This window comes from Amphimedon queenslandica, unplaced genomic scaffold (genome assembly GCF_000090795.2).
Source record: "Amphimedon queenslandica unplaced genomic scaffold, v1.1 AMPQUscaffold_12941, whole genome shotgun sequence".
Taxonomy (NCBI): domain Eukaryota; kingdom Metazoa; phylum Porifera; class Demospongiae; order Haplosclerida; family Niphatidae; genus Amphimedon; species Amphimedon queenslandica.
The window spans coordinates 17,379-42,694 of NW_003546823.1; the positions used below are offsets into that span (position 1 = coordinate 17,379).

The following is a 25,316-nucleotide window of genomic DNA, read 5'->3' on the forward strand; positions in this document are numbered from 1 at the left end:
ATTTCCATATTCTGATCTAATATCAACTCCAAAAAGAATTTCTGTTACAGCAGCAGTAGTACAATTAAATGCATGGCCCCCATCAATGATCCATCTTCCTTCATTGCCCTCAGCTAAAGTATTATCAGCTAGTGAACCAACTGGTATAGCTGCTTTAGCTACTAGTAGACTCAAGTCCATGAATCCTTCAGTACATACTCCTTCTCCTGTTGCTCCTTTATTACTAGCGACCAATAATAATAGGATAAGAACAAAAAATGAATGAGCTAAGGAAAAGGTCATTTCTTGTTTCTTTGCCACAGTACAGGATTTGATCATGAATATTCTATTAGTTTAGATTATTTGGTTGCAGTATGCATTGTTGCACCCACACTCAGCTCAACCCATCATGTTGGAGACAAATTAAATCATGTGTATTAAGTCTCCAACTATCATTGCTGGTCTAGCCTACAACATTCAACCATTCCATGATGTAAGTGGTACTACCACTTACATAATAAATGATTGAACTTTGTAGGCGAGACCAGCAATGTTTAGCCAGATTGTGTTCCACAGAAATTATACAAAATTTGAGCTAATTCCAACTGCATTTTTTGAATTAGAAAATTTCAGAAATTTGATTGACTACCATCTATAAATAAAAGTTCCAATCTTTAGTATTTGTCACATAAAAGACTACAATAATAATCTCATTCATATGACATGCTTCTAGACATTCATTCACATACATTGGTACATTTCTATTCATTTCATGAAGTGGCCACTGAGCTTGAAAATGGGCCACTAATACAAATAAAAGCCACACAAGTTAGCAGTTCTGAGTTTGTTACTATATAAGCTATTCCTAATAGCAACAGCATTATTCTTATGACTATTTAGTATGACTACTAAATTTGATATTATTTTCAGTGCGCATTGTACATGAATTTAATCAAGCAGAACCTCAATTGATGTTTATAAATTATATCAATACAGTCATTTTGGGAAGCAAGACTATTAGGGTCTATGGTTAGGCTAAATTTACCACACCTAATTTTACTAGTGTTGTGTCTAAAATCATGCAATGACTGATAGATCCGATCAGGAGCCCATGAACATGCTTGTTTAATTTAAAAGAGAAAGTCATAGTAATTGTGGTTTTGAAGAACAACTAAGGAACTATAAATGAACCAAAGAAGAAAAAGAATATTTATAAAATAGCAAATTTGAATTTTTTGTACTGTCTAATTATTTTCACAACACAATCACTTTTACAATAATATTTTATTATAATTCATGGATGTGCTTTATGTGATTAATTTTTATAACATCAATGTCCATATGTTAGATGCACAACTCTTCTTCTTTCTGTTGTGTACATGTTTCTTTATGTGCTGGCATTACAATTACCTGCCAATAAAAATATCGTCAAGCAATGTGGATAAATGCACTGTGATGACTAAGACTTTTAATGTTGATTTAACTAATGAAATTGAAATTAACTGTGGCTACATAATTTACAGTATATTGCAATGTTATACCTCTAATTCATTATTCATTGTTCTTGGCTTATCATACACTAATGGTTCATCGTACACTAATAGTTCTTCATTAATACCTATAATTTTATCAAAATTATAAAAATAGTTCTTATTATTTTACTTTGTGTCATTACAGTGTTGATTCCATAAGCAGGATTACTATAGATATTGTCTATTTTAATTATGCAAATATTACTCTTTCAGGTATAGCTAATATTAATATTACTTTCATTTTGACCAATAACACCATAAGCAGCATTGGCAGAACTTGAAAAAACATTCTGTCTTTCATCTATTATGATAACAATAAATTATTGAAGTTAGTAAATGTTTGTTATTATAAGTTACCTTGTTTTTGTTCATCCACTATTCTTTCACTATTACTATTAGTATTTCCAGTACCTAACTGTTTTCTCCTACACACTAATACACTCACTATTAATATTACTAGTATAGTAACTACCAGTAATATAAATACACTACTAGTACTTCCTGCTAGTATTAGACTCCCTGTACTTTGATCAGGTGTACTTTCCATTGATGTAGTGTTCAGTTTAGTAGCAGTAGCACTGCTACTTGAAGTGACTGATACTTCACTGGTAGAATTGCCTCGTGATACAGTGTTTTGTGTACGAGTGAATTCAATACTGGACAATGGTGTAGTTATTGACTCAGTAGTAGAGAGAGTTGGAGAGGGAGTAATGGCATTGATTGAGCTACTTGATGAGGATACACTGCTTAACAAGGTATTGGTAGTGCTTGATAAGGTAGTGTAATGTAAACTGGTAGAGTGGCAAGGCAACATTGTTATTATAGTAGATGAGAATTCAGTAACTGAAGGGATTGGTTCTAAATAAAGTCATAAAATCAAAAATATTAGAATAAAGAAACTCACTCGTTATAACTGATATCAGTGGATAGTCATTATGTTCCAATTGTATTAATCCATTACTGCTATCAAGCTCATAATTCAATGGTCCATTGTATTGTTGATAATACATTGGATTACTATTAGTGGTTACATTGATTACTAATATATCTCCATACTGTACTTCAATATCACTTGTAAAGTTATATACATTACTATTACTTGATGTAGCAGCAGAAGCATCGACAGTTAGTGCATGAATCAATTTAAATGAACGTTTTAAATAAATGTTAGGATAATGTTTGCTTGTATCCTGATTCTGTGTAATACCAATTATCCAGTTAGTAATAATACCATTACATGTGAACTGTATATCAGGAAAAGCTCTTGTATCATTGACTGGTATTACATTAGTAACTGATAGACTGTTTGCATTGATTTCAGTTTCAGTGAAAAAATTTTGAAAGCAGTTCGGAGGGTCTAAATAAAAAAATCTATTTTAATTTTGTTAATAATTTTGTGTACCTGTTATTAGATGTACCATAAAAACATCATTTGTATTTATTAGATCAATTTCTCTATTTAAACCATATATTCTGATACTTGACTCACTAATGGGGTCTGCTCTTATTCTTCCAACTGTTTCTGTGCTGCTAGTGGTTGCATTGTAAAGTCTAACAACACTTGAATCATCTTCAGGTTGATACACTCCTAGTCTGTAACAATTGTAGATAGCTCTATTGCCACTGACACTAAAAGGAGTAGGAAGAACGTAACGATATAATCCATTAGTAGTAACATTATCAGGAGACAGTACAATAGGAATGGTTTCAAGTTTCCAGTAATTAAACAGCCAAATAAAGCCATAGTGCTGCCATATCTCAATGCTAGGATACTTGTTCCTATTACCATGATTTGATCTGATATCAACTCCAAGAAGAACTTCTGTTACAGTAGCAGTACTACAATTAAATGTGTTTTGACTAATAATCCATCTTCCTTCATTGCCCTCAGCTAAAGTATTATCAGCTAGTGAACCAACTGGTGTAGCTGCTTTAGCTACTAGTAGACTCAAGTCCATGAATCCTTCAGTACATACTCCTCCTCCTGTTGCTCCTTCATTACTAGCAACCAACAATATTAGGTTAAGGACAGCAAGTAAAAAAGAGAGTGAAAGAGTCATTTCTATGTAATGTAGATTATTACATAACTCTATCATAAAAAACCACACCTCAAATTAGAAAATTATGCATCTAATCAAGCAAAACATCAAATAAAAGTGAAACAGCAATTAAAGTAACTAACTACATGTACATCATGTATACGAATACACAGCAGGTTAATGTAGACACACTAGTTAATATATGCAATAGTTAATCTTCAACATACTGCTCTTGAGCAAAATTAATAAAAACCTACCAAAGAAATTATATATAGTGTCACATTTAGCTATACAATTAATGGTCATACTTGTTCCAGTGTGGTCTGACACACACTATAATCAGCAATATTAAGACTCTCCTTATAATGCTCAACAGTACTGAATATCCTAGACCAAGTTATACCCTCAGATGGTACTTGATAGGTAACTGAACCCTAGAACATAAGAAATTGACAAAAATAGCAACTAGTGATTTTGAAATATTTTAAAAGTCACTGCAATGGAGACTTACAAACATAAAGCACAATTAGTAAGTACAACGTAACAACCATCATCTAGCCATTCAATTACACATCGTTACTGTAGCCTATTCCTCTATTCCTTAATTGTACATGTATTTGTTTTTTTTCTTAAAACAACAACAATATTATTAATAATAAGGAACCTGATGTTGTTCTAGGAGTAGTGATCCTGGAAACACGCTTCCAACAAAGTGTTGTATTTGTCCAGTGTCATAAGGACTAGCCCCAGGCCTTACACCAGGTCCTCCTCCTTCTTGTGGTGGCAATGGACGCACTTTAATCTGCAATGTATAACCATGTCCAAACCTATCCACAATAATAATAATAAATGATAATGATAATGATAGATAATGATAATAATAATAATAATAATGATGATAAGAATAATAAATATTCTTTTTTAGTTTTGTTTAGTTTCATTACTTGCTCTTAAGATGTTGTATGCTTCCAAGACACTTGAACCTTCCATTCACCATTATTGCTAAACGTGTACACAAAGCCTCACACTCCTCCATACTAGCAATGAAAATAAATATAATAATAAATGAATTATTACCATAAAATTGTTCACTTAATTATTACTAAAATTACTAAAATAAGTGTAGCAGTTCGCTATTTGAATACTGTGCTTATTACACAAATACTGATCACTTTGAAGGATCTATTATAGCATAGCATTACCTATGAGAAGTCAATATAACACTCCTTCCATTCCTAATAACTTCAATGAGTACATTCCAAAGGTAGCGCCTGGTGGCAGGATCCATTCCAGTGGTAGGTTCATCCAGTAACACAATGGGAGGATCACCAACAAGAGCAACTGCTGTACTCAACTTCCTCTTGTTACCACCACTAGAGAGAGGGAGAAAGAGAGACAAGGGGAGAAAGAGAGAGAGAGGGGGAGAGAGGGGGGAGAGAGAGAGAGAAGAGAGAGAGAGAAAGAAAGGAAGAGGGTATAAAGGAGAAAGGTCAGTGTTGGCTGAGGTGATAAAGTGAAGGAAAGAAATAGAACTTCATGAGAAAGTAAGATACTGCATAGATGGTAATTATAAAGGAAGAATTTTTTTGATGAATTGCTTGATATTTTGTGATTAGCAGGTGTTAGTTTGGCAACTTTGTGGCTATGTAAACATTGAAATGGTTAATTTTGGCAAATGGATATCAAAATGGCACCCAAATTAATACCGTATATGCTCAAATTTTCGAGTGTTTAAAATTTCATGTTGTCAATGAAATGTGCTCAAAAGTTAATATTCGTGTGAGCTAATTTTCATGTTCTGGCCATAGTCTACATACAATAGAATGGCATTAGAGGTGGTTTAAATTTTGTGGATTTAAGGTGAGCATGAAAATAATGAAATTCAACACACTTCGAAGATTAAAACGCGTACAGTACCAGTTTTATAATACCGTATAGCGGAAAATTTTCGTGTCCCAAAATTTTTGCAAATTTAGCATTTTTCAAAATCCACAAAAATTGATTCAACACGGTTCAAAATGGCCAAAAGTAGAAAACCACAAAAATTAAAGCCACAAAATTGATTTTTGAACAGATCCGCAAAATTTTTGGGCCACAAAAATTTTCCACTATACGGTATATAGGAAAAAAATAAAGAAATATTTTAGATAAATAGGAATGAAAAGTATAAACAAGAAGAGAATGGCTGACCTGTAAGTTCCACATCTCTTATCAGCATATTTAGACAAATCCAATCGATCAATGACAGACTGTACAACTCCTTTTATGGCTTTTTCACGAATCCCACGCAATCTAGCAAACATTGTCAGAAACTCACGTCCAGTGAGTCTTTCAATCAACGCATCAAATTGAGGACAGTATCCAATTCTCTGCTGGACTGAGTGCAACTGAGTACTAGAGAATAAAGTGAATCAGAAGAAATTGTAAGTGTGACTGTTGCAATGTGCACATGTACAATACTTTAGTTTGGGGATTTACAATTGAAAATGACAATATTTTTTCAGAATTATGGCATTTTCTTAAAATGGCCGTAACTTGAAAAAATGAAGTCGGAATCAGCTCAAACTTTCTACACAGCATAAGGACATCAATATGCATCAGAAAATGTAATAAAAATTTGGGGTGATTTTGGAGCCATTTTTCTGAAAAATCCATGGGCTATTTATAGCCTTGGGTATTTTTCAGAATTTTGGCGTTTTCTTAAAATGGCCATATCTTGAAAAATTGAAGTCGGAATTACCTCAAACTTTCTACACAGCATAAGGACATCAATATGTATCAGAAAATGTAATAAAAATTTGGGGTGATTTTGGACCCATTTTCTGGAAAAACCATGGGCTATAGCCTTGGGTATTTTTCAGAATTTTGGCATTTTCTTAAAATGGCCGTAACTCGAAAAATTGAAGTTGGAATTACCTCAAACTTTCTACACAGCATAAGGACATCAATATGCATCAGAAAATGTAATAAAAAATTGGGGTGATTTTGGACCCATTTTCTGGAAAAACCATGGGCTATAGCCTTGGGTATTTTTCAGAATTTTGGCACTTCGTTAAAATGGCCATAACTTGAAAAATTGAATGTCAAATCAGCTCAAACTTTCTACACAGCATAAGGACATCAATATGTATCAGAAAATGTAATAAAAATTTGAGGTAATTTTGGAGCCATTTTTTGAAAAAACCATGGGCTATAGCCTTGGGTATTTTTCAGAATTTTGGCTTTTTCTTAAAATGGCCATAACTTGAAAAATTGAAGGCAGAATCACCTCAAACTTTCTACACAGCATAAGGACATCAATATGCATCAAAAAATGTAATAAAAATTAGCGTAATTTTGGAGCCATTTTTTGGAAAAAACCATGGGCTATAGACCTTTCCCGCAATGAAATATTCATGAGAATTCAAGTGGATTTACAAGAATTTACTAGAATTTATTTTAAATAAAGAGCGATTATGAGTCATCAAAGCATCACGATGATGAAAATCACGCCTACTTGTGGGACTGCAAAGACTATCTGAGGCTCTTAATCTTACTGCAAAAGCTTGATATGCTGAGATTTAATCTGAGAAGCTCAAATATCTGAACCTTTAGGATGTGTGCTTAGGCCTAGATTCCATTTGACAGGATTTGCAGCCTTGATCCACCTTTTCAGGACTAGCCTGCCTTTGAAAGTAGAGCTTAAGAGTCTTAACTGCTGGTTTTTCTCATCAGAATTATAGTGTCTAACAATACAACAGTTATCAACCATTAAAATAGGGAAAAATGCTAAGAGCAGCTGAAAAACCAGTCAATTTAGGTGCAAGATTCACTTTTCTGTCCCACTAGTAGGCGTGGTTTTCATCATAATGATGCGTTGATGACTCATAAATTCTCATGAATATTCATCACGGGAAAGGTCTATAGCCTTGGGTATTTTTTAGAATTGTGACATTTTCGTAAAATGGCCATAACTTGAAAAAATGATGTCAAAATCACCTCAAACTTTCTACACAGCATAAGGACATCAATATGTATCATAAAATGTAGTAAAAATTTAGGGCAATTTCAGGGCCATTTTAAAAGAAAAATCCATGGGCTACAGCCCTTTGCTTTTTTACAGTATAAGGCATTAATTATATCATCGTTACCTGATGTCATAGCCGCTCAACACAGCAGTACCACTGGTAGGAGTAATATCACCAGTCAGTATCTTAAATGTGGTGGTTTTTCCTGCCCCATTGACTCCCAATAGTCCAAAGCATTCACCAGTGGGTATGATGAGATTCACATCAGATACAGCTAACTTACAACCATGCTGACAACTGGGAGTACATGGACATATTGTAGCTGGAATATCTTTATATACCTGCATAAAATTAAGATTAAGATAATATAAATACTGTATAGCTAAAAAATTTGGTGGATCAAAATTTTGGTGAATTTGGCAAATTGAGATCAATTTGCTAAAATTTTACTCTCCAGTTTGATAGGGCTCTGTGATAGCATCATAATTGGCTAAAATTTCACCAAAATTTTAACCAAAGTCAAATCTATTTGCCTAATTTTGACACTCCAAATTCTAATCATTACAAGATTACTTTGACAAGGTTCTTGATTATAACAGCCTCTCCCTCGGCTGAATACTCAGAGTCATTAATCCTCCTCCTTTCTTCAGCAACATCATTGTCTTCCTAAATAATGAATGTACGAAAATTGAATCAAATCTACTAGTATATTTCTATGGTAAATAAATTACTGTATAGCGTTTTAATTTGGCGGAGTTTTATTTTGGTGATTGGCGGTTTGCAAGCAGAATCGCCAATATTAAAGCCACCAATCATTAATGCGCACGCTCAGTAATGCATGTGTACACAAAAATCGCCAAATTAAAAACCGCCGATTACAATTTTACAGCAAAAATTGCCAAAATAAAGCATACAGTATAAATAAATTACTCTATTTTTTTATGGTAACTAAATTAATTATAAATAAACTACTAACATTGGGAAGAGGAAGTGAGGATGAGGTGCTTTTATGACCCAGCATTTGCTTTAAATCAGGAATGAAAAAGTGTCTCTGTTAAATAATAAAAAAATAACAAAATTAGTAGTACTGCATCTAATATTAATGTTGCCTTACTTCTATTAATACTGAGAGTACTAGGAAGATGATTCCTTCAATAATCATGTACAGGAATATATGACCAATGCCAGGATAAGAGAACTGGAATATGTCCTTAATATAGCTATCGCAACTGCAGCAAGAAATAAGCAAACGTGAATTAAATAATTAATAGTAGATTGCATGTACATGTACATGTAGGTACATGAATAATAAGTACATGTATCTATGCCTATTTTAAAGTAAGAAATCAGAGCAGCTTTTACTAAAGAATTAGTATTTAGACACAAAGGTATGTGCATATAAAATAGCAACAAAAATCTAATCAACTTTCTTATTAAAAAATGTAGATGAAAATTAGTCTTTTTGAAGCCATTTATGGACTATGTACTAGTGCATTAATGTATAAAACAGAAATAAGGATTTGAACAGAAATGATACTACATGACATAATAACTCACTACTCATCTTTTTCACAATTATACTTATTCAACTGGTTATTATAAGCAAGGTTCAGCCCACTCATTAAACTAAATAAAAAATAAAATTCATACATAATTAATATCAATGTAATGTACTTACGAAAAACCAGGATGCACGAGGAAAATATAGTTCAATACTTTTGCCGTTTTTGGATAAGAGAATGTTAAAGCAAGAACAGTAATTTGAAATATCTAAAAATTATACATTATTATTATTATTATTATTATTAATTTATTGTTATTATTATTATTATAAAATAAGGACAGGTTAAAATAAATTAGGTTATGTTAGAGCAGGCAGATTAGGGAATAAGAAATGAGTCAAGAAGAAAAGAAAAAAATACAAATGAAAAATTAATCTAAATAATAATAATGTAAAAATTAATCTAAATAATAATAATGTAATTAATGTAGCATGTAGTCAAGTGTGGCTCCATCAGGTGTATTAATTGACTATTGTTATTATCATTACTACAAAATTGGATCAAGAGCTTACCAATGGAAGGAAGAAATACAAGCAGAGCATTATACAGAAGCCAACCAGTGGATTGGAAAATATAAAAGAAAATGAATAGTTCACTGGAATGCAGGCCCAACATGAGAGCATCTGTGACAACAAAACATTTAATAAAGTAGCAAAGTATATAAATACAGTATACTGGCCATATCGCAGGTACATGTATATTTTATTCGGGAAAATGCTCATTTTAAGCAGGATTAGAGATTTTTGTTTTATTTAGCTATTTTCTATAAATTTTATAACTAATTTTGACAAAAAATTCCCATTCAAAATTACCAGCTAAACAGTAGTAGAAACACAAAGTATTACAAAAAATCTATTTAATAACTTACAACTAGTCCAAATACAGCAGCAAGGTTCTCTTTCTCGAATCCTTCAACATTAAAAGCAGCAAAGAGTATTATGATAATTATTGCTGGTATGTAAGCATTAATGAGGTCCCAGACATACGTGCCTAGCCAGTAAGAGCTAGCATTAACACCACTAACAAACTGGAGATGCTTAGCCTACATGTATACAAAAATATATAATAATTATTTTGTCAACTGTACAACATTAAGCTAGGTTCAGGGTCAGAGTTCAGACTTTTTATGCTACAACCAGAAGTGCTGTATAAAGCAATGGTGAAACACAAAAATAGAACTGGTTCTATTTTGCATTTATCTATTGCGTTATACAGTACTTCTGGTTGCAACATAAGAAGTCTGAACCCAGTTTCAGCTACTTGTAGGTTTAAAAATGAGCAATATGAAGTATATTAATCAGTAACCAATATTACCTTAGATTGCTTTTCTTGTATTGGGAAAACAATAAAACTGGAGTATAAGAAGCTAAGTCCAAACATTGACAAAATACTGATCATGAGTCCAAATCCAAAATCAGCAGTATTAACAAACTGTGTGTATATATAATAATAATAATAATAATAATAATAATAATAATAATAACATACATCATCGTCATCATTCAAATCTTTAGGGAGTGGATCGTTGGTCACTGTGATGGAGACACCACTATTCTTTGACTTCAGGTAAAGATTATAGAATCCATTCAATGCTGCAGCTGCCATGTGATAAGCCTAAGAAATAAAAAGTACTTAATGTATTGTCTTTTGATGTATTGTCTTGAAGTCTAGATGCTATAGGTAACAAAATAATGATTCTCCTTTTTTAATTTTTACATCAATAATAATAATATAATAATGTTTAAGATTGTAGGCAGCGCAGTTTTTTAAATAAAATCCATCATTTTGTTTCAATCTGTGCATTCCCAATGACATGTGGCTCCTCTGCCAATCACAAATGTTTACAACAATTTTCAAAACTTCATTCCAGCCAATATTCCTGGTAGCATGATCTAAAGGAAAGAGTGTAGCTAACCTGATTATTATACCAGATGGTGACAGTTGGTTTGGTGTCAGGAGGTGAGGGCTGACTTATCCTGCTCATTTGGCAGGTATTATCCTGAGTACTACTACAGCTACATATTGATGATGATGAAAGTGAGCAAGATTCAGACTGACAGCTATCTTTGCTACTCGAATAACTATAATTCCAATAAGAGTTGTCTAGCTGGAAGCAGTTTAAATTAGGATCATCTGAAGAACAAGAGTTTTCCTCTTTTAGTGCATAATTCAAATAAGCACAAGTATTGTCTTCGTTATCAAAATTACCACAAGTAGAATAGACTGGTTCAGGTGCATGGACTACATACCCAGCCTACAGTATAAAAAATAACATTGTATAACTGGACTTGCTTTAATAAAAAATAAATGTACATATTACATGCAGTGTCAATTGCCCAACAGTCACATGACATTTCATGATTTCAATATGATTCTACAGTAGCATCAACACAGCCACTATTGAGCTTACTATTTAAGTAAGTTAAGGTTTAAAGTAGTTTTACTTTTGCAAAAATATTATTGCATGCAGTTGCAGGAACTTGAGTAGAAATTTTATTTTTTACAGTAATGGATAATAAAACATAACAAACAATAAATAGATAAATAAATAGATATAATGCATGTAAAATATAACTTTATAAATTTACATGTACATGTACATGCCTGTACATGTATACCTCAATTAATCAATGTATAGGAATTAGGATTAATTTGGGAGACATACCGTACAGAAGGAAATTTTGGAGGGACTAAATTTTGGCGAATTGCTAAATTTTGGTGATTGGCGAAATTTAATTTGGCGAATTTGTGGCCACGTGCCATTGAGCATGCGTATAATGGCTCAAAATGGCGAATTTTTATTTTGGCGAATGGCTATCAAAACGCCAAATTCGCCAAATTTAACTACCTCCAAAATTTCCTTCCATACGGTACATTATACAATAGACTTAACTCATCTCAGTGGGTCTTACCCCAATTATCCATTAATACTAAATTTACTAGTATATCCTGCCGATTCTAACAATAATGGGCATTTAATGCCTTTTTGCTTTCTGACATACCTTAAGCCTACTATTATTTACGTCTACTAATTTTAGCGAAATCAACAAAAGTCATGTTTAGCGTTACTAATTTTAGCGTTTTTAACCAAATTAACTATAAATAATAACCATTATAATGAATAATAATTATTTTGGCGTCTATTTAATTTAGCGAATTTAAGCTCTCTCGCTAATATAGCTAAATTTAGTAGACGCTAAAAATAGTAGGCTTAAGGTAATACTTCCTGTTGGTGGGTGTGGCTAAATGTGACATCATACAAGGCAGAGATTCTAAGCAATAAGCATGCCAATACAAGAAAACCTCAAAATACCACATGTAGATGAATCTCCTTGGTTGCTATTCTGAGTCTTTAATGAGAGCTAATGATCCCAATCTTTAAATTAGTGCCATTAGCCTATTACAGTACTAGGTACGAGAATAAAGGACTATTTTTTAAATGCAGCAATGGATTTCACTGGATCCCTGCCTTCTATGACGTCATGTTTAGCCACACCCACCAACAGGAAGTAATATGTCAGGAAGCAAAAAGGGCATTTTTGAAAGCTCATATCTCAGTGAATAATTTTTTTGAACAATGGAAGTCGGTATACATCATTTCTATGGTCAAGTCATCATACTAAGCCACTAAAATAAATACCTTTAAAAATGGGGGCAGTTACACTTTAATATTACATCAATTTTAAATCATAGCCAAATACATATGCAATACAAAATGTACATACATACATGGCATGTACAATACATGCAATACATTACTCTTGCTTAAGCCTGTAATATATACCTGATATATTAAGAAAAAGTTGTATAGTTTCACTTCTTCTGATAATTGAAGTAACTTCTCAGCCACAAATACATTCACACTATCAACAGGACCTGACAAATCATCATGATCATTAACGGATATTGACGGATTCAGAGGACAACCGGAAATGGCAGTACCATAATTATCGCAATAGTAGTAATCAGATATGCCATAGCAACAACTAAAAAAATAAAAATAAAACAAAAATAATAATATGTAATATATTACCCTAAACAATTCAGACAAGGTTTATAGCCAAAATTATCAGAATTTCCACAAGTAGAACGAAGATCACTCTGTCAATAAAATTAATCATTTAATAAAAAATATGTATATACATGTACATACTGTACTCCTTGAGGCACAATATTTGTCAAGTATTTGATACTTGTACTGACAGCAGGATGAGGTATCACTTATTGTTTCAACACTATCATTAATTGATGATACTGAGTCGGTGAAATCAAAAAAGTTTGTGCTTCCTAAAAATGCCACCTCACTATCCTGCAGTAGAGAATAATAATAAAAATGGTAATTTTTAATTGAGGTACAAAATTTTGTATAAATTGGCTATTTCATGATACCATATAGCAGGTTTTTTTGAGGATAATACATTTTGCGAATGACCAGTATCCAGAGGTTCGCGGAATTAATTTTCGCGAATTTCCACTAATCTGCCATCGTGTACTGTATTAAATTGATTTTCAAGGAATTTAATTTTGCGAATCTTAAAAAATCCGCAAAATTTGTTATCCTCGAAAATAACCCGCCATACGGTAGGTACATGTAAAGGCCATTTACAAAAATCAATACAATTATGCTACTGATATAAATTACACAGTAAATGCATAATTCTACACATGAAGCACTAACTGTAAATGAAAGTGATGGATCAAAAGAAGCCCAAAACAGCGACACGTTGTTCGAAGGAGCTGAGTTATCAATGCTCAACACTCTGCTGGGTGAGGTCGCTCTGGTAGCAACTTTAGGCACGACTTTGGCAACAATAAGTCCAAATAGAACAAATATCAACGGTATCACCAGCTGCCAGATGACAGCCTGCCAGAAGCGAATGGAATGATAGAAACGCTTGAGGAACATTGCAGCAAATTGTTGGACCCAGAGTAAAAGGCCAGTATTAAGGACTGAGTTTGATTGAGACATCATTGTACCTGATAGATAATGTACATATACACAATGCACATGTATGAAGAGTGAATAAAAGGATTTTTACATGTTAAGCTTACCATATCCTTCTTCATCAGCCTCAGCTAATGTGCTGTATCTCCTTCCACTTTGCTTTCTGGTTCTTGGATTTTTAACAGCTACTCCCTCTTCTTTAATAAATAAAATAAATACAGCATGTAAAGCGCATTTTAAACTGTGTATGCAATATGCATTGAGAATTGAAGGCTTGGCTCTAATAAGTTTACTATTTAAACAATACTAAATTAAGCTTTATCAGTAGTTTTAGTACACAAAATTAAAAGTGAGCTTAAGCTACTAGTGCTACTTTTATGATGCATTTCTTTATCAACTAATTTTAATTTCATTAAACACAAGAATTAAAGAATTAGGCTGACCTTCATTCAGATTCACTGATAGGTCAGTCTCATCTTCAGCATCACTTTTTGGCGGTATTGCTGCTCCTACTGGACCGCTGGGAACAGACTGAGCCCTTTAAGAACATGTAATAAACATAGAGTCAGTAATATTTACAGAGCTTATACCCAGATTTTTGTAAACATAGCCAAAGTAACATATTTAAACGTACATGTATACAGAATATAGTTTTGCTGCAGTAAATATTAGTAACACATTCATTAAACCAGGCTTGGGGCGAGTACTTTGGTACTCGTACTTAAGCATGCTTAAGCACAAGTTTGAAAGTACTCGGTATTTACTCAAGTACTTTTGAACAAAAATTACAAATACTCGTACTGTACTTAAATACTAGTATGTTTTTAGTGCTTACAAGTACTTTGAAGTACATTTTTCGATGCAATGCTAATGTGTTGATATAATAAATACTAGCTAGTGTAAACCACATATATTTACCTCCTGTGGGTCCCATACTATGACACTGGTCAGTTTGGATTTGAAAAGTTCATAAGATGTAATAACTGTCTGATTTAATTTATTAATTTTAAAACTAACTTATTAATTATTTGGGTGTGGTCAAGTGCTTAAGTAGTACTTAAGTACTGCAATAGAGTACTCGTACTCATACTGAATACAATTGTAAAAATGAGGGATTTGTACTCGTACTCATTTTAAAAATCTAACAGGTACTTGTAATGTACTTAAATACTTTTTAAAGTACTTCGCCCCAAGCCTGCATTAAACATATTACTCATGTATATTTTAATTATGCACTTTATATTCTACAGCAAACTGACCATTTACACATGTAGTTCCAGCAAATACATTGTACATTACATTACCAGCTAACTTATACTGTGAGATTATTATTATTTACATACTTTGAGTTTAGTAATGTGTTATCATAGCCAGTTGACACCCTCATGAATACTTCCTCCATTGTAGTCAATGATACACCAAAACTGCTGATCCCAAGGGCATCCTTTTGATCTATAATTAGTATATAATGTACATCCAGTCATCCATCAAAGTTGTTATTAATTATTATTATTATTATTATTATATTATTACTATTATTATTATTATTATTATTATTATTATTATTATTATTATCATCATCATCATCATCATCATCATCATCATCATCATTATTGCTATTATTATTACTATTATTATTATTATCATTATCAATATTATTATTATTATTATTATTATTATTATTATTATTATTATTATTGTTATTATTAAAACATACTCTCAAAGCTGTCAAAGAGTTGAGCAAAAAGATGAGATGATTGCGAAGGTAGAGTGAAAGAGAGTTCAGACCCAATGTTAGTGCTGACGGCAGCTCCAGTCACCATTCTCTCTACTAGTGACACAACATTATCAACATTGCAACTAGGATCCTTCACAACTGTAAGGTGATATCCTACACCATACCTAAAGCAATAGTAGAATGTATAATTTTTAAAATGGAGAATTCTCTCCAAGTCATTTTTGACAAAATTTGGCCAAAGACCATGTACTAAGCAAGACTGCAAAAGTCGTGGCAGACGTACATGTATTATTTTGGGGTTAATCTTACTTAGTAACGCTACCGCGTTACTAATAGTACAAGGACTTATCTCTAATTTTTAAGCAACTTAAAAAATTTCTAAAAATCAATTTTGATCAGAATCAGCTCAAACTTTCTACACAACATAAGTATATGTACACATACATGTACATGCAAGTACAGTAGTAAGAAATTATTATATTTCATGCTTCTTGCCACATATTTACTACTTTTCTGTACCTTGTCTTTAAAAATAATGAAGATCCACTACATTTCAGCTTCCCTTCAGCCATTATAGCAATACGATCACCTAACAAATCAGCTTCATCCCTAGAAATATAAACCTATCACAATTACCATAAACCATGCAGAATTCTTTAATAAACATGCAATAACACTAAGGCCACGTTTACACAGCAATGAAACCGATGCAATCCGTATAGTTTTGTGCCTGTTTTATGCTTCTGTTTACACAGAAACGAATGAAAACATGACAGAATCTTGATAGAACTCTATGAAAACAAAAATGGTGTTCAAAGTGGATACTTTAAAAACGATGCATTTTGCGTTGCTGTGTAAACGTAGCCTAAATCAAATAGCTGAATTTCTGACTGTTTAATGCCTTAAATTCTAAATCATTAAATTAAATATATCAAGAGTAGATAGGCTAAAGATTACAATTTATCTATTGATTCCATTCACAAACTTACATGTAAAATTTCTACATGTACAGTTACAGACTACAGTACTAGCTATAATGCGTGTGTATAATTAATACATGAAATGAGTTGTCAATAGAATAGTTCTTCCTTCCTTGTGTCTAATCAGTAGGTCCCAGGTAGCCCTTCTAGCATAAGGATCCATACCGCTAGTAGGCTCGTCCAGTATGACCACTTCTGATCCGCCCACCAGGGCTATACCAACACTTAGCTTTCTTTTCATGCCACCGGAGAGTTTCTTTGACTGCGTCTTTGTCTTGTCGACTAAATTCAAGTCTGCTATCATGGCAGGTACTTCTTGTTTTACTCTGTGACCAGGACAACCCTAAACAAAGTTAAGTACAAGCATGAGATAAGAATATCCAAGTATATGACTACATGTACATGTACATACATGTACATGTACATACATGTACACGTAACTTACGTGCCAAAATTAAACAGGCTCTGCAATTTATGAACAAGTGTAAAAACTAACATGCCTATGGCATATTCAATTACATGTACATGTATGACTATTGCAGTTTCATAGTGTCTTTGAATTTTTTGTGGGGAAATAGATTTAGAGGTTTATAAAATATAAATACATCTATAATAAAACCATGAAGATAAACTTCATCTATAATGTATGCTGTTACCTTGAGTCTAGCAAAAAAGCTCAAATGTTCAGACACAGTCAGTCTGTCAAACAGAACGTTGTGCTGTGGGCAAATACCCAAATTGTATCGAATCAAGTCAATATCGTTAACCACATCAAGTCCATTGATAGCCGCTCTTCCTTCAGTAGGAGGATATAATCCTGTTAGTATTGACATCGTGGTTGTTTTTCCAGCTCCATTGTGACCCAGTAGAGCAGTTATTTGACCTTTAAACATCTTTAATGTTAAGTGATCCACTGCTAGTTTTCTCTTCTTTAGACTCTATAAATAATGATTATAAAATAAAGTATACCGTATCTCCTTAAATAAAAGCCCGGGCGTCTATTTCCTAAAATGGTATTTGGACCTCGAAAAAATATATAAAAAATAAAAAAAAATTAGGCCCAGAGTGGGGTTCAAACCTGTGACCTCATGCTTTTGACTTCGGGAACTTCAGGCATTATCCACTAGACTACTGAGTCACTCCTGGGCTAGTGTTGCATATTTATAGTTTAATTCTATTGCTACCCCGGCGTTTATTCGAATGCAGCTTCTATTTAAGGATTTACGGTACATGTATATATGCAGCCCAACTCATTGTGTCTATATTACCATTCTATCAAACACTTTAGTTAGTTTATCAATACTGATGCCAACAGGAAGGTCAACTGGTTCCTCTTCATGAGCTGTTGGGTCATCAGTAGCTTGAGACAAAGCTGCCAACTCTTCTTCCTATAGCACAAGTATAAAGTACAATTAATAAAGTACATGTACATAAAACACGTGTGTATAAGTATATGTACAACATGTTAGCTGGCAATAATAGGCTGTAGTATTAATCAAAATGTGTGCCAAAATTAATTGATTCACACATAAGTGCCCTCATTTCAGAGGTACATGCTTTTGTATTGGTTTGTACAAATTGGGACATTACAATTAAAAGTATCTTTATTATGAAATAATCATTGTGTTTTCAAAGGTTGCCATTGGTACAATGTACATGTACATGCAGATACATTTGTATATAATTATTATTAATTTACAGATAGAGGCTTTGATCTCCTGTAGCCACACCAGTATGAAGGAAGAAATGGGAAGTAAAGGGGCTTTGGAACACCATATCTCCCAGGCTTAACAGCATCAATATACCTTTAAAATGAATAACAACAACATAATAATACTAGTAATAACAGCAACAACAAATAAAAGAGTATAAACATTAAGGTACCACCCTTTTCCCAGCTCAGATGTACATGTACATATACAAACATACTTCACCAGGTCAATAACAACAATAAATTTAACAAGAATAATAACGTAATACAGTATAATAAATGTAAAATGCTTACCAATACAATACCATGTACAATACTGTATCAACGATCATCATGAATATAACCCAGCCCATGTTAAAGCTGTCAACGATGGAGAGTGGACGTGCAAAGTTTTCAAATGATAATCCTTCGAGACGAACCTCAAGAGTAGTGAGAACATACACTCCATAACCAACACAAGTGTTAGAAAGAAAGCATGTTCCAATTTTTGTTCCACTATGACGAAAAATAGTAATAATAATAATAATAATAATAATAATGATTATACTGTGTATTCTTAAATAGAAACCTAATATCCCAAAGTCAGAATCGCCCACCAATATAAACTTAAAATTAATGTTCATTATTGTTTTGCAGAATACGCCGTACGTGTACAGTGCATCTAATACTCACAAGTTTAAAGTTGAATAGAGTGGGCCCAGGATAAGATATGGAAAGAAAGAGACAAACCAGAGAATAAAACCAGCTAATAAGCCAATCCTGGCAGAATTGAACCAAACACTAAAAACAAAATATAAACATAATCATAAAACATACAATGATAGCCATACATGAACATGCATACGTACATGACATGTACATGTAGAGTACATGTATATGTAAATGTACATGTACATGTACATGTACATGTACATTTACATATCTACATGTACATGTACATGTACATGTAGATACCACTACTGATTGCCAATGTTTGATAACTGCCAAATTAATTTCAATAATAATCCTTATCATGACAACTGCAATCTTTTAATGTACATGTACATGTATATGTTGTTCTTTAGCTGAAATGAATCAAATGAGCTTTTTATGCAGAAATAATTTAATTTGCAATAATAATGAGCTTTAATTTCGCTATTCCAAAAAACTTTAAATTTTTTTAAAATTCAATTTTGATTGGAATCAGCTCAAACTTTCTATGCAACATAAGTACATGTACAATGTATAAGCATCAGAAAAATAAAAATGGAGAATTTTCTTTCGTTTTCAATGAAATTTGGCCAAAGACCCTAGTGCAGGGTCTTTGTCTCAGTTTTGGAGCAGCTTAAATCAGAATCAGCTGAAAATGCCCATGTCACATAAGTACAAGTATTATAAGTACATAACAAATTGTACCTGACAAAGAAACAGAAAGCGATCCCAGAGACCAGAAAAAAGAACAGAAACAAGAAAATGAGAAAGACATTACTCATTGCAAAAATCCGTCCATACTATTCACAAATACATGTAAATAAAATACATTTAAAAAGAACCATATTTTATGTATAGTACCTTTAGCAGTATAGTCATGATGACAAGTGGCACGAAGTAGAATAGTAATTGTTTAGTGAACCAAGTGGTCCACAATATCCAGTTACTCAATCCCATCATTTTCATTGTTTCTCTGATACGCGACTCCTTTTCTAGCACCAGCTCCTAAATGAAATATTTTTAACGTGCCAGCCTTCATTTCACAAGATTTCGTGTGCACAATGAACAGCATTATAATTAGAATTTAATACATGTATTTGTTACTTTATATTAAAATGTACATGTGATTGGTATTACACACCTATATACTGTGCAAATAGATCTACTTGTACATGTACATGTATTTAACCAAATTCCACACAGCATAAACCCACTAAACAGTATTTGAATACATATGTACTAAGGGTTCACATGCATGCATTAATGATGCCAAATACATGTACATGTAAATGTACTACTAACAGCTATATCCATGTACATGTATGTACTATATTGCTGAAAGTTGAACTTAAATATTTGAGAGCAAAATAAACATGTAGCAGAATTGAAAAATGCAACTTCATAGTCAGTTTTAGTGATATCAACTTTACAGGATGCAATGCAGTACATGCATATTATGTGTACATGTAATGATGTAAGATACAGTACATGTACATGTAAGATACAGTACATGTACATGTAAGATACAGTACATGTACATGTACAATGTACACATATAATATTATTCTATTGTACCTTGACAAATACTCCGGCAGAATAGAGGAATGTTAGTATCATAAAGAGAGGAAGGACAACATTGACAAAATCAAGGAAAAAATCCTGACGATATTGCGGATAAGGAAATTGCTAAAAATAGTAAATAATACATAAATAATCATACAAAATTAGTAAATTATAATAAGGACACAAAAGAAAAAGGAGAGTACAACAGAAAGTCCACAAATCTTAGAGTATCACTAGCTAAAGCATTAATAAGGATTAACTGTTACCATAACGAGTTGTTTTCCTGAGTCTAATATGTCATGTGTCTAATATTTCATGGTATGCTTACTATGTTACTATAATTTCGTGGGTTTAAATTTTGTGGTAAGTCACAAAACCGCAAAAATAAAGTGTTACAAAAATACTATACAGTATTATAAATTTATAATCATGATCAAGAGACTTATTTGGAGTATATTCATGTAAGAGCTGTACACACAAACTATCCTACTCTGTCTTAGGCTTGGTTTACACAATGAAGCATGGTCTTGTGTTGCGACTGGAAGTGCTGTATAAAGAAATGCCAGGGTGCATCAATGCGTCAAGATAGATTATGAGCCTACATGTATTTTGATGCTTCAACGCACGACCCCATTTTTTGCTTTATGTAAACCAGCCTTTATGCTCCATTTTTAAAAGCTATGTAAACTGTCAGACACAAAAATTAAAACCACAAAATTGCCAAATCATGGAATTTAATTATGTATGACAAAGGACTATGTATTATGTATGCATGATTAATTACGTATGTATGTTTAATTATGTATGACTCCTTGTATGACAAAGGAGCTATTCATGTACTGTATATGCTAGCTTTGGCTTACCCTAATGTTCACAGTGTCATAAGTGTCATCGACATATTCTCCTGTTTTCCATTTCACAATAGCTTCATTCATTACCTTCTCTACTTGCATGAATCCAGTAATTAAATAATAACTACAAATAAAATTAGTAATGACAACATAATTTCTAAAAAACAACCAGAAACATGTTAAATACAACTAATACTTTATTCATGTCAATATTATTGTACATGTTGCTCTTATTTGCTATTGCCATAGCAAGGCTGCAAAAGTCATGGCAGCCATTTTGAAGTGGGGTGAATCCTACTTAGTAACGCTACCGCGTTACTAATACACATCACTGAGTACATGCACATGTAAAATATACCATTTAAAATGGCTCCCAATTGCTAATATAGAATGTTTGAGCTCATTCTGGCTATATGCTAGCTATGCTAAAAGTATCTGGCTATATGCTATATTGGTAATATATTATCAATCTTATATATCACACACATGTACATGTAATGTGTCGGTATACTCACTTGTCAGTAATAGCTCCGCCTCCAGTGTCAAACTGATTACTAACAGAATTAGTGTTCCATTCATCATTACAATTCGGAAATCTTATACTATACTTGGTATCATTAGAAAGACTCTCAAAGTATATGCCTAAAATAAACAATGGCATTGAAATACATGTACATGTATATGCATCAAAATCAGACAGAAAGGGTAATAAAAACTGAGAAATCCTTTCTAGCATTTTTTGGCAAAATTATGTATATGCACACGTATCATACTAATTGCTTTAAACAGTCATTAAGCCAAAAACTGCTTTTACATACATGAAGTATAACTTAAGAGCATTGGTCTATACTTCTATATGTATGATATAATCAGAGTTTTGATAAGAAATTTAGTTTTAAAAAGTATACGTAATGTACATGTATGTACATGTACACTACGCACAAAAAGAGATATGTGTATGTACGTGTACATGTATCTCACCTATAATACGACTAAAGCACCCATACCCTTCTGACTCATTTTTAATGGACCTAATGAAATCGTCTTCTGTAGGAAACCCAACGACTTCATTTGATGTCTTCCCAATCATTGGAGCAAAAAAAACCTGAGCCAACTCATTTGCTAAAAACGTCTCAATAACTTAGTGATAATAATTCCAGTAACAAATACCTTCGCTTGAATTGGGAGCATAATATATTTTATTACGATAATAGTCATTCTGGTCATTGTCTGTGAGTCTTGTTGTATCAAATGTTCTGAAGCATATATCGTCACCTTTAAACAAGCCCAGCCTATAAAATATAGAATATACATGTACAATGTATATGTATGAAGGGGTTTCCCACAAAAGCATGCTAAGTGAGCTAAACAGCATGAGCTTCATGAGCTGACAAGCACTACAATATAGTACATGGTTTTTGAAGCAACTTTTAAAATTCAGTAAAAAATCCAAATTTAATCGAAATCAGCTCAAAGTTGATACACAACATAACAACATGTATGCATACCAAAAAATTATAAAAATAGAGTTTTCTCTTCTAGCCATTTTTGACAAAATTTGGCCAAGGCTAAGCCTTTGGTCTTTCGCCCAATTTTTGAGCAAATTAAAAAAAATTCATTAAAAATCTAATTGTGATCAAAAATTTTTAGACAACATAAGAACATGCACAGTATCAAAAAAATCGGAGAATTTTTTCCTTTTGAAATACCCCTGTTAAATTATATAGTACAGAGTCTTTGACCCAATTTTTGAGCAACTTGCCAGTCCACTGACAAGAAGCTATATAAGTATTATGCACACATTTTGAAGAGTAATTATGGATGATTGTATACCTTAGTCCCACGAGGAATATAACTGCTAGCAATGGCAAAACAATCTCAAATACTGTGCCAATGGGACGCCGAAACTAAAAATAGGAAAATTATAAATAAAAGACAACATCATTACAGCATAATAAAGTACATGAACATGTATGAAATACTGTAAACCTATTAATGTTAGCAGCTACTTTATTTAGCGTTTATGCTTAAATGTCAAATTAGCGACTATTAAATTTGGCGTATCATTAAACCTTTTCCACTTTTCTGTTAGCTGCTGCTGTCGTTCCACTGGGTTCTCCTTCCTCTGGTAGCATCACCGACCGAGCAGAAGAGACTCAAGAGAGCCATCTACTAGTATCAGCAGAGTATCAGCGACATCTTGTGATCACGTGACCGGGTGTTTTTATTAGCGAATATTAAATTTAGCGTGTTTAGGCTCTTCGCTAATATCGCTAAAATAAGTAGCACGCTAAAATTTGTAGTTTTACAGTAGATTTTGTATGACATATCTACATGTATATAAAACAACAAAATTTAATTTGTTTTGATAATATAAATCATTGACCATAACTACTTCCATTGATCTCACCCACACTTTACTTAGGTAAGGAACTGGTCCGTTAAATTTTAGGCACCATTTTGGCAGATTTATTGTTGGTAAAGCAAAAGGCAAAGCTAAATGTAGTTATCCTTTCCTGTTGTGTATAACATGCCAACTTGTTTTATCCATGTTCATGTTACATTTTTTGCATTCATACTAGCTTTAAAAGAATAAAATATTTAGTCCACTTCCATTAACTCTGGCTCTGTGAATGTGGTTTTAATGAGAGTAAGGCCAGAGTAATCCTACTACACAACTTTATAGCATTAAACTGTCTAATAATAAAATTAGTTGACCCAGGTCTTCCCCAGCATTTGTGTGGACCAATTTATGCACATTTAGACTGACTATACAAAATGTGTGCTGGATACAAGGGATTGACATTTTCACAGTCAAAAAAAACAAATGAATCTCAATCAATTATGACTACTTAATGACTGTAATACTAAGGCAGCACAGATTATAACTAGGACAAGCACTCTGGTGATTATACTAACTCACATGACAGAAAAGATGTGATAAGACAAACAGTCTACATGTGCAGTGTAATACCAGCCCCTTGCTGCCCCATTTAAGCTAACCCACCCACTCCTTTTGTATGGGGTTAAGACAAGAGGGTGTCCCTATGTCAATGTGAATTATGTTAATACTGTCATTTCTGCTTAATTTATAATCATCTATAGACTCTCACATCCGTGCTGACAGAGTAGATAATAAAATAAGCACAAGTTACTTTTGATAACAATTACAACTTAAAGTAAACTAACTGTAAATTGATGCATGCAAGTGAAACCCACTCCCTTGGAATCTACATGTATATTATACATGTACATGTGGGCATGTACGTGTATGTACGATTGTAGAGATGAGCTCTTTCTTAGCTGGGAACTTTAAGGTAAAATGAGGCCCATGAAAGACATCATAATAATTATATATATATCTATATACACGAATTCAAAACTCTCACAGTCCTCAGACATCATCCCTTGCGATAAATAAACACTCTCGCATTAAAGTACTCTAGTGAGGCATATCTATGAGTGAAGTAGACTAGCTCAAGGGTCAGGCCAGGCTCCGCCTGAGTAGAGCTACAACTACAAGTGAATCTTACTTGAAGAATAAAGTTCTTCCATAACAACAAGAAGTATTGCTGGGTTAGTAGGGAGCATGATTTCCAGCACCGACCGCTCGGCTTCATCTTCTGTGCTGTGCCTTCTTCAGCTGGCCGGAATCTCTGCCAGAATTAAAAAGAAGTCATGCTTTGGTCATGAGGTCACCATTGCGTCATAGTACAGTG

The 25,316-nt window shown here is 32.9% G+C and overlaps 2 protein-coding genes across 2 annotated transcripts; both read right to left on the reverse strand.

The window, feature by feature from the left end:
• Positions 1–1,282: 1,282 nt before the first annotated feature.
• LOC109586127 (uncharacterized serine-rich protein C215.13-like) lies at positions 1,283–2,726 on the reverse strand. Its single transcript, XM_020002298.1, has 6 exons — positions 2,416–2,726; positions 1,869–2,369; positions 1,747–1,812; positions 1,642–1,692; positions 1,521–1,597; positions 1,283–1,389 (listed from the first exon to the last, which is right to left on the reverse strand). The coding sequence occupies exons 1-6, from the start codon at positions 2,519–2,521 to the stop codon at positions 1,324–1,326; spliced, it is 867 nt and encodes a 288-aa protein (XP_019857857.1). The 5' UTR covers positions 2,522–2,726; the 3' UTR covers positions 1,283–1,323.
• A 910-nt stretch (positions 2,727–3,636) lies between these two features.
• Positions 3,637–25,279, reverse strand: LOC100640511 (ATP-binding cassette sub-family A member 3-like). The gene is made up of 41 exons (XM_020002296.1): positions 25,131–25,279; positions 23,431–23,504; positions 22,768–22,889; positions 22,579–22,719; positions 22,113–22,239; positions 21,610–21,721; positions 20,759–20,869; positions 20,045–20,188; positions 19,889–19,983; positions 19,166–19,273; positions 18,788–18,988; positions 18,482–18,587; positions 18,051–18,170; positions 17,439–17,720; positions 16,860–17,125; positions 16,322–16,411; positions 15,782–15,966; positions 15,408–15,516; positions 14,508–14,602; positions 14,172–14,261; positions 13,798–14,096; positions 13,273–13,428; positions 13,153–13,220; positions 12,904–13,105; positions 11,035–11,373; positions 10,608–10,733; positions 10,434–10,550; positions 9,988–10,161; positions 9,632–9,742; positions 9,236–9,327; positions 9,115–9,183; positions 8,672–8,786; positions 8,534–8,608; positions 8,131–8,223; positions 7,681–7,898; positions 5,741–5,944; positions 4,753–4,923; positions 4,495–4,587; positions 4,215–4,377; positions 3,859–3,984; positions 3,637–3,803 (listed from the first exon to the last, which is right to left on the reverse strand). The coding sequence occupies exons 1-41, from the start codon at positions 25,215–25,217 to the stop codon at positions 3,762–3,764; spliced, it is 5,718 nt and encodes a 1,905-aa protein (XP_019857855.1). The 5' UTR covers positions 25,218–25,279; the 3' UTR covers positions 3,637–3,761.
• Positions 25,280–25,316: the final 37 nt, after the last annotated feature.

What these genes read in the sequence shown, in the direction of transcription:
- LOC109586127 (XM_020002298.1), bottom strand. Translation starts at nt 2,521, where the DNA reads ATGTATTATCAACAATACAATGGACCATTGAATTATGAGCTTGATAGC. An exon ending in ACTGATATCAGTTATAACGA is followed by an intron (nt 2,370 to 2,415) that starts GTGAGTTTCTTT and finishes GACTTTATTTAG; the next exon opens with AACCAATCCCTTCAGTTACT. An exon ending in TGTTATTGGTCAAAATGAAA is followed by an intron (nt 1,693 to 1,746) that starts GTAATATTAATA and finishes TAATTAAAATAG; the next exon opens with ACAATATCTATAGTAATCCT.
- LOC100640511 (XM_020002296.1), bottom strand. Translation starts at nt 25,217, where the DNA reads ATGAAGCCGAGCGGTCGGTGCTGGAAATCATGCTCCCTACTAACCCAG. An exon ending in ATCCATCACTTTCATTTACA is followed by an intron (nt 13,429 to 13,797) that starts GTTAGTGCTTCA and finishes TCTCTACTGCAG; the next exon opens with GATAGTGAGGTGGCATTTTT. An exon ending in ATACAACATCTTAAGAGCAA is followed by an intron (nt 4,378 to 4,494) that starts GTAATGAAACTA and finishes TATTGTGGATAG; the next exon opens with GTTTGGACATGGTTATACAT.